The sequence below is a fragment of the Amblyomma maculatum genome, chromosome 3 (genome assembly GCF_055883805.1).
Source record: "Amblyomma maculatum isolate TAMU_Amacu chromosome 3, ASM5588380v1, whole genome shotgun sequence".
Classification (NCBI taxonomy): Eukaryota; Metazoa; Arthropoda; class Arachnida; order Ixodida; family Ixodidae; genus Amblyomma; species Amblyomma maculatum.
Window position 1 is genome coordinate 78,887,052 of NC_139346.1, and position 14,283 is coordinate 78,901,334.

A 14,283-nucleotide genomic window follows, 5' to 3' on the forward strand; every position below is an offset into this window, starting at 1 on the left:
TGTCACAATATGTGATTCTGGACTTTTAACAGTTCTAGCTGATCAGCGGCTTTCATGACATGAAGGTCATATTGGCGCTAGTGCCCTGTGTGGAAGCATGGGCAAATATATACATAATTAAAGGAGCCAAAAGTGTATGCGTCCATTGTAAACATGTGGGGATGTTATTTTGTCATGTATCTCGACCACAATGAGCTCTGTTATGATTTTAGAGAGAACGAATATAAATAGAAAGCCGAAAAAAAACGCGGTGAGGTTGGTATATATATATATAGATATATATATATATATATATATATATATATATATATATATATATATATATATATATATATATATATATATACCATATATATATATATATATATATTGTAACGAAGAGCACGTAGAGGTAAGGCCGTTCTTTCGAACGCCCTGCTTTATTCTGCCTTCATCTTCTCCTGCTTCGCTCCTGCACTCTTCACTATGTCTTCGGCTAAGTACATCACATTCGGCCTCGACTGCGTGCGTCCTTAAATGCAGCACCACCACATCGCTGACATCGCATCTACAACAAATAAGCTTTTTTTTCCTGCCTGTCTTTTGCGGAGCCATGAGGATATTCGCATCGATAATATTTGTATATTGTCTCATGAGTGCGTGGCAAGTTACTCTCTGGGCGAGACTCTTTAGGTAGTTGCCACTTGGGCGTTCCGCCAATGCATTCTTGAGAGTCATGCGCCCGAGGGTTTCTCCCGTGCCAGGTTCTTGCAGTTGGCTTGCTGTCCCTCCACGGTATCAGATCGTTCTCCCCGATCTGTAACTACCCTCGTGAGGCATCCACAGTATAGACAGAGATCGCAGAAGCTGCACCGCAGTATTTGTTGCTGCTACCCCCGCTTCCACTGGAAGCACCCCATTGTGTGCACAACTTCACTGAGTACACCGGTAGGTGTAGGCTCGTTCTTTTCCGACGAAATGGTAACGTTTCAGCTCGTCCTTCGGATCTAGCACACTGACATTGGCAGCAGTGAGGCCTTTTTCTCTTAGAGTCACCTCGTATACAGCCTCTTACCCGTTCTGGATGGGGCGAAGTTTACGCGAGTGTTGTAAGACGATGCAAGTGAACAAAAATGTCCTCGCCAGTGCCAGTGCGGTTGATGACGCCGTAGCCGCTGATCATGTTAAACCACTTGACTGTTCCAATCATCTGCCCTCGGGAAGCAGAGGCCTCCTTCACGTGCCGTACCGCTTCCTGTTGGTGTTGCATGCACTTAGCCTCACCTTCAGGATGCGTGTCCATGGGTGGTCTAGGGGTGGTACGGCATGAGCAGAGCTGCACTTCGCCGGTTTAGATGGATAGAGTCAGGCATGGAAGGGCAGCATGCTGAGGTGCTGCTGATGTCCCGGCGGCAGCAAGAACCCCGCGATGAAATGCAGTGCTATGCAAGGCGGCCGCCCGGTGGACAAAGATGGACAGGCTGTCGGTGTCCAGTGTGATCATAATGGATGCGTGGGTGGCATCATGAAGGCCGTCAGCTTTTTAGCAGCGGTCGCGTTGCTACTCTATATTGCAGGCCTGAAGAAGACGGGCCTTGTCGTAAATGTGTAGGGTGACGTCTTCAACTGGAGCCTGGCGCCGCGACCTGATCGCCGTGAATTTGACATCGTACGCACTGGCCAAGGGCGTAAATCGGCAAAGAGAGCAGCAGTCCAGGCCGACCAAGTGGTGTAGCGGCGGCCTTCGTATAGGTGCCAGGCGCTGGCGGCACCAAGGAGATGGACTTCACGATGACGGGCCTGATGGCGGGAGGCCAGACGGAACGCCGGGCAGCAGCGTCGACAAGTTGAGCTAACGCTTCGGCGTCATCAGAAAAACTATGGAACTACAGAAGCGGTGCCAGTGGTACTGGGCTCCCAGAGGACAGCAAGACATGGCCAAGCGCTGCAGTGAAAAAGGCAGATAACTTCCGGAGGTTGGAGTGGGTTTCGGGAAGGAGGGCAGAGCCGAATCCGCCGACTTGGCTTGGACGCCGTTCTCGGTCGGGATAGATGTTGCGGGCGCTGCCTGAGCCGGTAGTGTGACTGCTCGGCCGCTTCGAAGGAGGAGCGGGTCGGGGCCGTTCTTTCGAACACCCTGCTTTATTCTGCCTTCACCGCATTCTCCTGCTTTGCTCCTGCACTTTTCACTTCGTCGACGGCTAAGTGCATCACAGTATTTATATATATATATATATATATATATATATATATATATATATATATATATATATATATATATATATATATATAGCATAATTAAATAGACATACTTGGTTGCTAGAGGTCATACACAAGTCAACTACTTAACCACTTCTCGCAGAAACTTCCTTCACGCTTGGCGCTCACATCTTTTAGAGAGAACCGCAAATTATTTCACCATTCAACAGCCAACACCATCCCCCATTTTTCTTTTTTCCTCCGAGGTTGTTCCGCCGCTGACTATTGTATTGACCTCCTTCATGTTTGCAAAGAAACAGGACGATCGAGGTGGCGCTGCTCTTGTCAGCGATCCCGCAGCAGGCATAAAGCAAGACTACGGCCACGGCACTGTGGCCAAGCTTGTCAAGGCCGTGTTATTGTGATTTGTAGGTGCCTTCTTGACAGACGAAATGACTATGTGCTAGTATTTCGTGAGCCTCAGCGGTGAGGTTAGAAGCGCTGCATTGAAAAACTCTACGTACACGGCGTGCAGCTTACGGACCCGCACGCCTTACCGATGGAGATTGGGTTCAAGGCGAACATGAGAAGCGTTGCTGCCAGCAAGGGAAAATGAGCGGCGTTGACATCTATTTGCTGTTTTCTCCTTGAAAATTAAGCACGGAATGCACCGAGAATTGCAAAGCTTTGGATGCTTACAACTACTTTGAATTGAGGAAGCTGACGGTGATTTTTCTCACTCATAAGTAGCGCGCGCAAATCGCGTATGAAGTAGTCCACTCGAAGCATCATTGCGCCATCGGATGATTCTTCACATCAAGCGGCAAATGAGCATTTTTGGTAAGCACGAAGCCCCTCACTAGCATCGAGCGGCTGTATGGTTAAGATGATTTAGGTCCGCATGGCAATAATAGCCTTGACAGCGCACGGATTTGCGTATCATTTCGTTATTCGTTGAATTCACAACGCTGCGCGTATGTTATATCTGCTCTATTCGTGGGCGGCTGTCGTCGTTAACGGTAGCAATTTCATCACGGGTAGTCACGCTTATAGCTTGCATTACAATTACGAGCTGCAGCGGCCACTGTGGTTCCGCGGATTCCGGTAAAAAACGTCCCAGAAAAAAATTGTCCCGTAAAAAATGACCCCAGATAAAATGTTCCCAAACAGAGAGAATCAAACGCACTGCAAAGTCGAGCTTTCGCCTTGCTTGGTGCTTGGCTTATCAGCGATGAATTGCGTTCATTATAATCACCTTTTACTGTTTTTATCTTACATCTGTTTTTATGGTTTTAGCTTGAACATTATTTCTATTTTGAACCCTGCCATTTTATTATTTTTTCATTGTTCTGTAGTTCTGTTTACTAAAGGCGTAGACTTCGCCTTTTGGTATGTCCTCTAGACAACTGTAACTGTTGTTGTCTGAAATAAAACACTTTGATTTGATTTGATTTCAGTTTCCTCGTGTCTAGACGCAGTTGTGTCTGCTACAGTGCTTCTTTCTACCCGCCCGCTTGAAATCTGCAAAACATGGTGCTGATGACGTACGTTCGCAAAAAAAAAAAAAAAAAAAAGCCATTATGGCTCCGACATTTGTGCGGTCGAGGACAAGCACGTCTCTCGAATGTGTAGTATTAGCCAGGGGATTAGACCTGCATTAAAGAGCGATATTTCACAGCTTGGAAACTGGAAACTATATGCACTCCATAATACTCGCTGGATGTTATATAGTGGTGGGGCTCTTTTTTTTGTATTCAAAACGCTTTCTCGTCAAGCCTTCTCCAGCTCCTGTAAATGTGTAAAGCACCCACAGGACCCAGTGCCCAAATAATGGTTACATATATTCTAAAAAAACGACATCCAATAATATGTTCAATTTTTCGCGAAGTGAGTTCCAGGCAGATTTTCACTTAGTTTCTTCGGTGACATTTTTCCTAGGGGCGTTTCCTGAGGGGAACTTTCGGTAATTTAGGATAAATCCGACAACTCGCATTCATAAGCTGCCGCTGTGAATACAAATAGAAAACGCTCGGCATAAATAAAAAAATTCAGCTCCAATCCAAATCAGTAGCTGTCAATGGGAAGTGAGAACCTTCATCAGGAAGTAGATTAAAATAATTTCACGTGAACGCGCCGAAGGTAGCCTTGTAACATATATATCTCGGATCGAGGCGTGCAGCACAGATATCTCGCGTAGCAGCTCACTGCGCATACATACAATTACCAAAATGAAAAAGCGGGCTTGAGGAAGAGTTTACATAGGCAAAACATCTATGCATGCTCCAACAAAGAAACAGGCATACGCATTACAAAATATATATGACGGCCTCGTCTACAAACGTTACTTGCGCACCCGCGCCCGCACCTGCACTAAAACAGTACCAAGAAGATCTCATCACTCGTCGTGAACAGGCCAAAGTCAAGTTATTCGCGACCTTTGATCCGGTAGACCGCTCTGGCGTAAACGTGAATGAGCTCCAGCTTAGTCTTGACTAAATATTTGCCCCATATTCGATGAGCAATCGTCGGTACCCAGCCTTGGCGCTCCACCACGGCGCCCCACCTCTGTTTACGGCGACCATTGTCAGCGAGATACCTGCGAAAGCTTACTAAACTTCCTCTTGCGTGCCTTTCATCACATGTCATAGCGACGCGATAAGTCGGCATGGTGATCTGCATTTCCCGGCCGCAGCAAGCCATTGCACAATCACGGTAGGCAAAGCGACTGAAGCGTTGTTTTGCCTACCACGCGAAAGTCACTAACGACGACAGCACCACCACATTTTCGTGACGTAGCAGGAGTGAAGGAGGTCTATACAGCTGACTCTTGGCCGGCGCCTTGGGTGGACGGCTTGACCCTTTGTGCCTATCCTGCTCTGCGTGTGCGTGTGTATTGCGCGTGCGCAGCTGGATCGCCTGTACATGCCCATATTCTGTCATCCGTGTTTGCATATCACCTGTTGAGTTGCCAACACTATAAGATGACAGCAAGAACCATGTACCCTCAGTTTTGAGAAAGACACGGCCCCTGCCGAAACGTCGACTCCAAATAAAACTGGAATCTGAATCTCTATGAAACTTTCTTTCACACATATATATATATATATATATATATATATATATATATATATATATATATATCGTAGTTTCTTAACCACTGCGAAAGTAACATTTCATGGCAAACCTTTCGCAAGAAGGGCCACGTTTTTTCTTGGCAAGCGCTGGCAAAGCAGCAACTTTTTTTTTCACGATCATCAACAGGGCTTGGTTCATGTGATGCCTTTCGCAACGCCCTGGTTTCCATGTGGTAGCAACAAGACGCCTGCTCAGGCACAACCATGCACACTATGACGTTCACTGTGTTCGCTAGTGCTTTATTTTTGAGCCCGTCAAGGAAAAATGTGCTTTAAAGGAAGACAATAAAAATTCAGCGCCCAAAATAAACGTTACCCTAAAGAAAAAGCAAAACACAGTTCGATTACATATATTGTATAAAAATAAAAAAATATTTATTATTTTATTTTTTATTTTGTCGCAAAAATGCATTTCCTTATTTTAATTTATTTGTTGAATCATGCCACAGGAGGTGTTTTACAACCAAAGTGATGACGCCATTTTATGGACGCAGTAGGGGCCGCATACTAATGATAGCGATCAACAATATGTATTAGTGTGTTGTTTTGAGAATTCACAATGGTGGCCATGCAAAGCGGTTCTAAAAGGGGTTCTAGCCTTGCCAATTTTATCGGCGCCGTACAAGTTTTGCTCCGTTATTATTCCATAACCTGTTGTGGGAGGATTGTTTTCATTCTGGAGACTAGAATTACTTGAGGTGTACTTAAATAACGAAATATATTTATATTTGGATGAAATTAAGTAATGTGCAGTATTTTGCAAGCACAGGGCCTTTTTTAAGTGTGTCTAGTGTAATGCCCCCATGCAACTTAAGGTGGAACACGACGCAAACGTATCGCAAGGTCAGAACGTTGGGCGCTAGCCTACGTACGGCCTCAAGCTTTGTGGTGTGATAAATAGCAGTTTGAGAATTTTGTGCAAGGCGTCCTTTCTCTGGTGGAAGCCTAAATTCTGCTTTCCTTTTGATCTTTTAAGGTGCCCAACATCTCGCCTAATCCTCGACAAATGCAAGAAGGTTTGTCTTACCAGTGCGGACTTGGTATATGCAGTGAGGAGCAAAAATGTGTGCCGAATGGCAGAAATGAAAGTTGCCACCTGACGCGGGTGCTAAACTGAGTAAAATTATTTGGACGTCTTTGTGCTGTTTCTCTTTCCATGGGCTTATATAAAATCACTCACCTATTTGAATTTGCATGTTGTCCAAAGAGATGCTAAAACAGTCGAATGCTGCCAATGCTGAATGTTATAAAAGCTGCGGGGGCGCAGAGGCTCTGTCAGGCATCTTTCCTGTATGTCTGCTCGTACATCGCGGATATCCGTGGAGCAATAATCTTCAAACATTAAGCCTAAATGTGACAAATGTGCTAAGGGTAACCTATACTCCTATTACCTGTTTATCTGATACCAACACACATGGGCAGCAGATAGAAATTGCGGGAAAAAAAACACGCCGATAGTGGTTAGCACACTATATAGACCATAAAGTGATGAACCTTATGTTTTTAAACGTATAGATATTACTGAATGAGAATGTTTGATATCGCTTTCAGGAGAAGAATAAATAGGGGGTAAGCCATTGCTGCACAGAATAAGACACTTCGTGTTGCGTACAAGAGTCAGCCAACAGGTATAATACGATCCAGTCAACCATTAAGCGTAGGTCCTTTTCCCAAAATCAATAGCATGTAAGCATACTTATTGGCAATAAATCTGTGCGGGGCATTTTTCAATACAATTTGAATTGAAGGAACAATTTGTTAAGACGTACGGGCCCTTGTAGAAAGCATCTCCATCAAGCCTTATTATTATAGGGGCAGCGTTCAAGTGTCATGCCTCAAGAAACAACGTCGTCAGTTTTGTAGTAAGAGAAAAATGGAGCATTTCTCCGGCGGACGGCAGTTGGCAAGGGACACGTATAGGAAGTGATGCTTCAGAGGGCTTTGTAACTACACAAGGCATCATAGCATCGAAAGACAGAAGCTCTGGCATTGGAACGCTTCGTAGAGCTTTAATTCCGGATGTGATACACTTGATCATAATGCCAAGCAGGGCTGTTCGTGCGGCTTGGTAAATCGCTGTTTTCCATTTATAATCAGCGGCCTTGCTCGACCCATTGTAGCTTATTACAATATCCTAATGAGTATGTGTCGGATAATATAGGCAGGAATTTAGGAAATATTGGTTTAGGGTGTAATAAAGTCCACGTAATAAAGCGAGGATCAGTTGTTGAAGCCACAAAAGAAAGCCTTGAATCGTCCCGTGTAATACCAATAAATGTGAAGCTCAACTATCTCTAAATTTATCCATGCTTGTATCTTCTCCCTTCCAATGCGACTGATAAAATCCTACATCATGCAGACGTGTTCTCAACCGAACACACAGGTCTCCCGACCCATCTAATGCAACGTCGGGCCGGAAACATTCCGACGCAGACTGCTTATCACGCGCTCCCATCGACGCTCCCCAAAGGACGATGACGACGATGCCTTTTTGGGACCGGTGAGCGCAAGCATCTTCGCAGAACAACAGCGATCAGACCCCGAGCTTAAAACGCTAGCTGACTACTTAGAAGGAGCGACCCCTTCCCCTCGTGGTGTGTTCAGGCGACACTTATCATCGTTCGCGTTAAGCAATGGCCTCCTCGTGAAGAACTTCGCTCCCATCAAGACCGCGCAGCTTCTTGCAGTGCCGAAAAACTTCCGGTAGGAAATTCGGCAGGCGTCGCACGATGAGCCCACAGCAGGCCATCTCGAAGTTTGCACGCACGTTGCGTCGAATCCAGGAGAAGTACTACTGGCTGCGACTGCCTGCTGAAGTTGCCCACTGCGTGAAGACATGTCGTGAGTGCCAACGACGCAAGACGTCGCCAACAGACCAGCAGGACTACTAAACCCGATTCCGCCTCCTGACCTGCCCTTTCAACTAATTAGGATGGATCTCCTCGGCCCCTTTCTATCTTCCTCTATGGGTAACAAGTGGATCATCGTGGCCACTGACTACCTTACCCGTTACGCCAAAGCAAAAGCACTACCCAATGGTACCGCGGCAGAAATCGGCAAATTTTTTGTCGAAGAAATTTCTTGTGACACAGCGCCCCAGAAATGTTCATCACGGACAGGGGAACGGCCTTTACGGCAGAGTTGACGCAAGCCATCCTGGAATACAATCATACAAGCCATCGACGAACAACTGCGTACCATCACAAGACCAATGGCCTTATGGAGCGCCTGAACAAAACGATCGCGGACATGATCGCCATGTACGTCGACGCTGAACACAAGACCTGGGACGCCATTATGCCGTATGTGATATTCGCGTATAAACATGGCAGTCCAGGAGACGACCATTGCGACCCCGTTCAAGCTTGTGTACGGCAGGGAGCCCACGACGACGCTCGACACAATGCTGCCGCACGTAACCAACGAGGACAACCTTGACTTCGCCGCCTACCTGCAGCGTGCGGAGGATACCTGACGACTTGTACGGCTGCGTATTAAAGACGAACAGCGCACCGACAGCCGACGATACAACTTACGGCGCGTCACGCAGAGTACAATGCAGGAGACCAAGTGTGGGTTTGGACTCCAATTCACCGCCGTGCGCTAAGTGAAAAGCTGCTGCGCCGATACTTTAGGCCATACAAAATCCTTCGCCGCGTCGGACAACTGGACTATGAAGTCATTCCCGACGGAACACCAGCAAAACAACGGCGACGCGCACACCCAGAAATTGCACATGTTGTTCGTCTGAAGCCTTATTGCGCGCGTTAATCAATCAGTGGTGTTTAAATTTTGTATGGTTTCTACTTAAGTTGCTTCGTTTATTTTGGAACATCGAGGCGATGTTTTTTTTAAGGGGGGAGTAATGCCGCGAACTGTTTAAATTTTATTTGCTCCTGTTCGACAGCCGCTTGCATGCGGTGGCCTTATCATTGTTATTCTGGCGCGCTTATCAACTCTGTACCCCATGTTTGCTCGTGCTCGTTTTCGTGATACGACGCGTTGTCATTTTCTTAGTCGCGAACGATTCGTCGAGATGTGTCTCGAAGTTTCCGATCACTTGCGTATGTTTCTACAATGTTCCAGGTTGTGCTACAAGCAGTTTGCGACGTTATCTAGATTGTTCTGAGTATCCTCTAAATTGAGCGTCGACGACTGTGACGGGCATTCTTTGTTCGACGAGCACGTTTGTTGCTATCGCCGCCGCCGAGTTGCTTAGTTCTTTTGCGGGCGCAGTTCAGCCCAATAAAAAGTTTCTTCGGTGCAATCATCAACTCTTCATTCGTGTCATCGGCCCTGGTCACCACCACGTGACAATATCTCCTTGCAACATCGGACTTTCCGGTCGCTTCCCGACACATCCACAACTGAGCGTGCTTTTGGCTTTCAGCCCAGCCGCTTCATTTGTCCTGCAGCTCCTAGGAATTGCCCTTTGTTCATCCCCAGTAACTTGTGGGACGCCTTCCCACCTGGGGGGCTCATCTTCCGGCGCCCTATCAATAATGCTATTGTGACTGGCCATACAGTTTTCTTGGCAGGAAATACTGGAGTGGGTTGCCATTACCTTCTCCAGTGAATCAGAACTCTCGGCCGTGACCTGTCTATCTTGGGTGGCCCTACACAGCAGAGCTCACTACTTCATCGAGTTTCGCAAACCCCTCCACCACAACAAGGCAGTGGGTAGAAAATTTGAGTAGATATATACATGGGTGTGTTCAGATAATGATAATCCAGGTGCCATGAGCATTTTTTGTTGCGAATTAAATTTTGTGATATGGTGGGTATGTGTCTCGGGACGGCGAATTGGGCTTTAGTTTTGCGAGTTCGATTCTCGGAAAAAATTGTATATCACTATATGTGGAATCCGCCGTTTTTGCCATTTCAGAAAGCTGGAAGCTTGGAGACCTGTTGTTAGCATACTAAAATTTTATCAAGTATTTTTTTACCCCCAAAATCTATGCAAGTTTTACTTTTATTGAAAGTTATAAGAAATGTTTTGCTGCAGCGCTTCATTTAGTAAAAGATTGAAAGCTTTGCGGCGGAAGCAACGCGCTAAAAAAAGTTCATTTTCAACCTTACATACGTGCATGATGCGTTGTGTTTTTAGCATTAAGTCTTTTCCCGTTTATTATTGGTGTAATTGCCTTACTGTAGAGCAAAATAGGGATATCTAGACTGCTAGGTGTGGTCTCCTCAAAGAATCAAATTCCCACAAGTGTCGAAAACAGCAACAAAGGCGCAAATTTGATTCCATATAAAAAAGACATCATCAAAGATTTTTATGAAACTCCCTCTCTAGAGTTCTTATTACCTGAGAAATATACGGCCTGGAAAAGTGTTGTATCATACTGTAAAAAGTATAAAGAATAAGCATACCACGGAGAGCTGGATTTGAAAATTTTCAATATTCAGCCCTAGATTCTGGACGACTTAATAAAGTGCTGCAAATTAAACTTTTGTGTATAGCATCCAGGACAACCTCTCTATTTCTGCAAAACGTAGAAGCATAGACATGTTTGTTCTTTCTCCACATTATATTGAAATTAACCAAGAAATAACAATTTTCAAAAAACGGACAAATAAAAGCTATATTGGTCGAATTTTCTGAAAAAACAATGTTGGGTACCTTATAAATCGCAGTTACTGAAGTGTATTCTCTAAGTAAATAAAAGATTAAAGTACAGATTAATTTAGGATCAATTTAAATAATAAAGACTAATAAGCACCTAAAGAAAAACTAGTTTACGTAGTAAATTATTCGTAAATTAAAATAAATAGGATACTGAAAGCATGTTGTACCTTTAGAGAAGTACTTATGGCTTCCCCTTAAGGAGTAGGCGTCAAAGTTTCGATTTAGTATTTGCTGAACTCAGTTTCATTTTAACTTATGCGATATCCAAAGCCTTCTTAATGCTTTTCAAGTCGTGTTCTGCTCGTTGGCAGGCTTGACGATTGCTTAAAGTGGAATAAATTGCCTATTCCTGCAATTTCATGGAGGACGCAAGTTACGGTTGAACTTTTTGTCTATCTTGTATTTTTTTGTCCTGCGAAGTGCTGTTCCATTCAGACCATTGCTTACTTATGTTACTTTATTTGTTATTTATGACAAAAATTTATAATACCTTGAAGTCAATGTTTGTAATGTGCACCTAATTGCAATCTTAAGAAAAACGCTTTGCAGCATGATAGACTAGGTAGAATTTTATATTTCTTGATGGCAGGAGTACGAATCAGCCTAGATGATGAGCATTCTTATAGACAGATCCATGTAGCGCAGAAAAAAGGTGAGCAAACACGGAGCGAAATCGCCGTCCGCCTAAACTACACGTCACCTGCGCTTTGCAGGTTAGGTAGACGGCGGGCACGCTACGTGCTGGCTCGCCTTTTTTTCTGGCCTACATGGCACTATCGGCAAGAATTCTCGTCATCTCTGGTCATTCGTGCTGCTTTAAAGAAATACAAAATTCCACCCTAACTTTCATGCTGCAAAGCGTTTTGCGTAAGACTGTAATTATGTGCACATTCGAAAAATAGTCTTCAGAAAAAGAGTATTGTCAATGTTTCTCTTAAAGGAGAAATACAAGATCATAATTAGGTACTGGATTGAACAGCACAGCACCTCGGAACAAAAAAATACAGGATTGAGGAAAAGTTCAGCCGTCATTTGCGTTCTCCCATAAAATAGCCAGAAATAGCGAAAGTATTCCACTGGAAGAATTCATCAGCACGTCAAAAAGAAGAAAACAACTTTGTAATCATTGAGAAGGCTTTGAATATTGCATAAGTTAAAGTGTAACTAAATTCAGCTTATAGAAATTTGAACTTTTGATGCCTACTACTAAGGGGATAAGCACTTCCAAGGATAGCAACATCCATTCAGTAATATATTTATTTGTAGCTTTAGTTCATAGAGTGCGATACATTTTAGTACATGATGCTTAGGAAGCACATAAAATGTGATGAATATCAAAGATGCGGTAGTTTTCTGAACTCGCACAAGCGTTCTCCGTTTTTTTTTTACCATTCTAAGTTTCGCCGACTTTAAAATTATGTGGTATAAGCCCAAAACTTTAGAACTATTGGAAAGCGGCATGGTTGCCACTAACAGGCAGCTACACATCACACATGCATTCAGGAGTGTAACTGTAAGAATAAATAGTTCTTCATGTCTCCCATACTATTTTTGAAACGCAGCAGAAACGATCTTGAAAGCCTTCTTTTAAACCTAACTGGGCTAGCAAGGGGTGTATCTTCCATTTTGTTGCAGAACAGAGAACTAGTCATGGATTACAGAAAAAACGTTTCAGCGGCAACACTTTATTAATTCTTGCCAGAATGTACAGCTGAATATTGACAATTTTCAAAAGACTGTCCTCAGTTTTACACCTATTCTTATAATTTTAAACAATGTAATGGAACACCTTTTCAGGCCATAATAGTGGTGAGGTTCATTGATTTGATGTTTCATTGCTACACAATAGCGATGAGCAAGCTCCCGTTACTATGTTTTCTTTTTGTTTCGCGGCCTTTCTCTGAATCGCGGATAAAGGCCCACGGGAGATATATCTCGTGGGCACCAATTTGTCGAGAGGTGTTTGAACATGCTCTACATCTTAAATATTCCTTGTGACACTTCGGGCTAGCAGGCATTATTTCAGCAGTTCACTAAATATACGTCGGTAGTCAATTAATAAAGGCGAAAATAGAACCTGGACCGAATAACTATGGCATAATGCCACTGCTATGTATCCCGTCAATTCAAATCCGAATTGGCATTATTTTTTTACTCTTTTCTTTTACTTGTAACCGCTAATATATAATAAAAATCAACGAATTGTTATTTAATATGCGCAGGAACACGCATGCGCTCGTGGTACTGCAGCACACACAAGAATAGAAACTTTACAGACAAATTTGGCATTCAGGAATAGAAGGCAAAACACAGAAATAGAACATAAAAGAGGAATATACATTTAAAGTAGTCTCGATGAAATCAATTACAAAAATACCTGCAGAACATTTAACGAAAAAAAAGAACTGTTAACAGAAAAAAAGAACAAATAGCAGTCGTTAACTATGATGATGCAGAGATATGCAGACAATAATATACCAGTGAAGTGCAATGAATATTTGTCCCTAAAATAGCAGTCAGAACTACTGCGAAATACAATACTGAAATACGATAAAAGAAGGTGGCACAAGCCAGGTACAAATACGCAGTTTATTGTTAAATATCAGTATCAGAAAGAAAGCTAAGAAGATAGAAAAAATAATGAGGAGGAAAAACGGAAATGAACTAAAGGCTTGAAAGAGGAAGCTATATTTCCAAGAACCATTGAAATAATTTTTGTTCTGTTTAGAAAGCCACCGGCATGCGACCTTACCACCATGATTCTAACGCAAGGATTGATTCCGTATTCTTAGTTTTTTCATGCTTGTTATAGCGCGATGCACCTTTATCAATTTTTTTGTCGCAGAAAATGCGTCCAGATGTTTTTCAAAGATTCCAGCCGCTCGTGTATGATGCTAGGCACCGTTCGAGGCTATATCTTGATGTTTTTTCCCCGCCTTGATATTGAGCGTTTATTCGTGAAACGGCCATTCGCAGATTTACGACTGCCGAGCACACATGCTCCTGTCGCCGCCGCCGATTCGCTTAAATCTTTGGCAGGCGCAATTCCCCAAATAAAGGTTTTTTCGATTGAAGCGCTTCCCTTCGTTTGGCTTCTACGGCAATTACTACGTGGCAGTATGTTCAATAAAACGCTGTAAGCGTCCAATACAAACGAAGAGTGCGAATTAATAATAATAATAATGATATTAATAATAAAGGTTTCTGCACAAACATAATACATAGTCTCAGAAGCAGATCTGTCAAAGCCAGCGATGGCTTGATTGGCTTGATGGACTATTCCCAGCCAGTCAGCGGACAACTGTGTAATAATAAATATCGAGATACAGAAAGGTTGTA

General features: G+C 43.7%; 1 protein-coding gene across 2 annotated transcripts in view; it reads left to right on the forward strand.

The window, feature by feature from the left end:
- The window catches only part of LOC146195037 (uncharacterized), an 82,296-nt gene extending 71,911 nt beyond the window's left edge, over positions 1–10,385 (forward strand). Inside the window, exon 7 of one of the 2 annotated variants that reach the window (XM_084597659.1) lies at positions 10,198–10,385. In XM_084597659.1, the coding sequence (XP_084453785.1) occupies positions 10,198–10,227 (30 nt within the window). In that variant the 3' untranslated portion in view covers positions 10,228–10,385. Of the gene's footprint in view, positions 1–6,288; positions 6,451–10,197 lie in introns of those variants that run through there. The other variant, XM_084597657.1, reaches the window with a different exon arrangement.
- Positions 10,386–14,283: the final 3,898 nt, after the last annotated feature.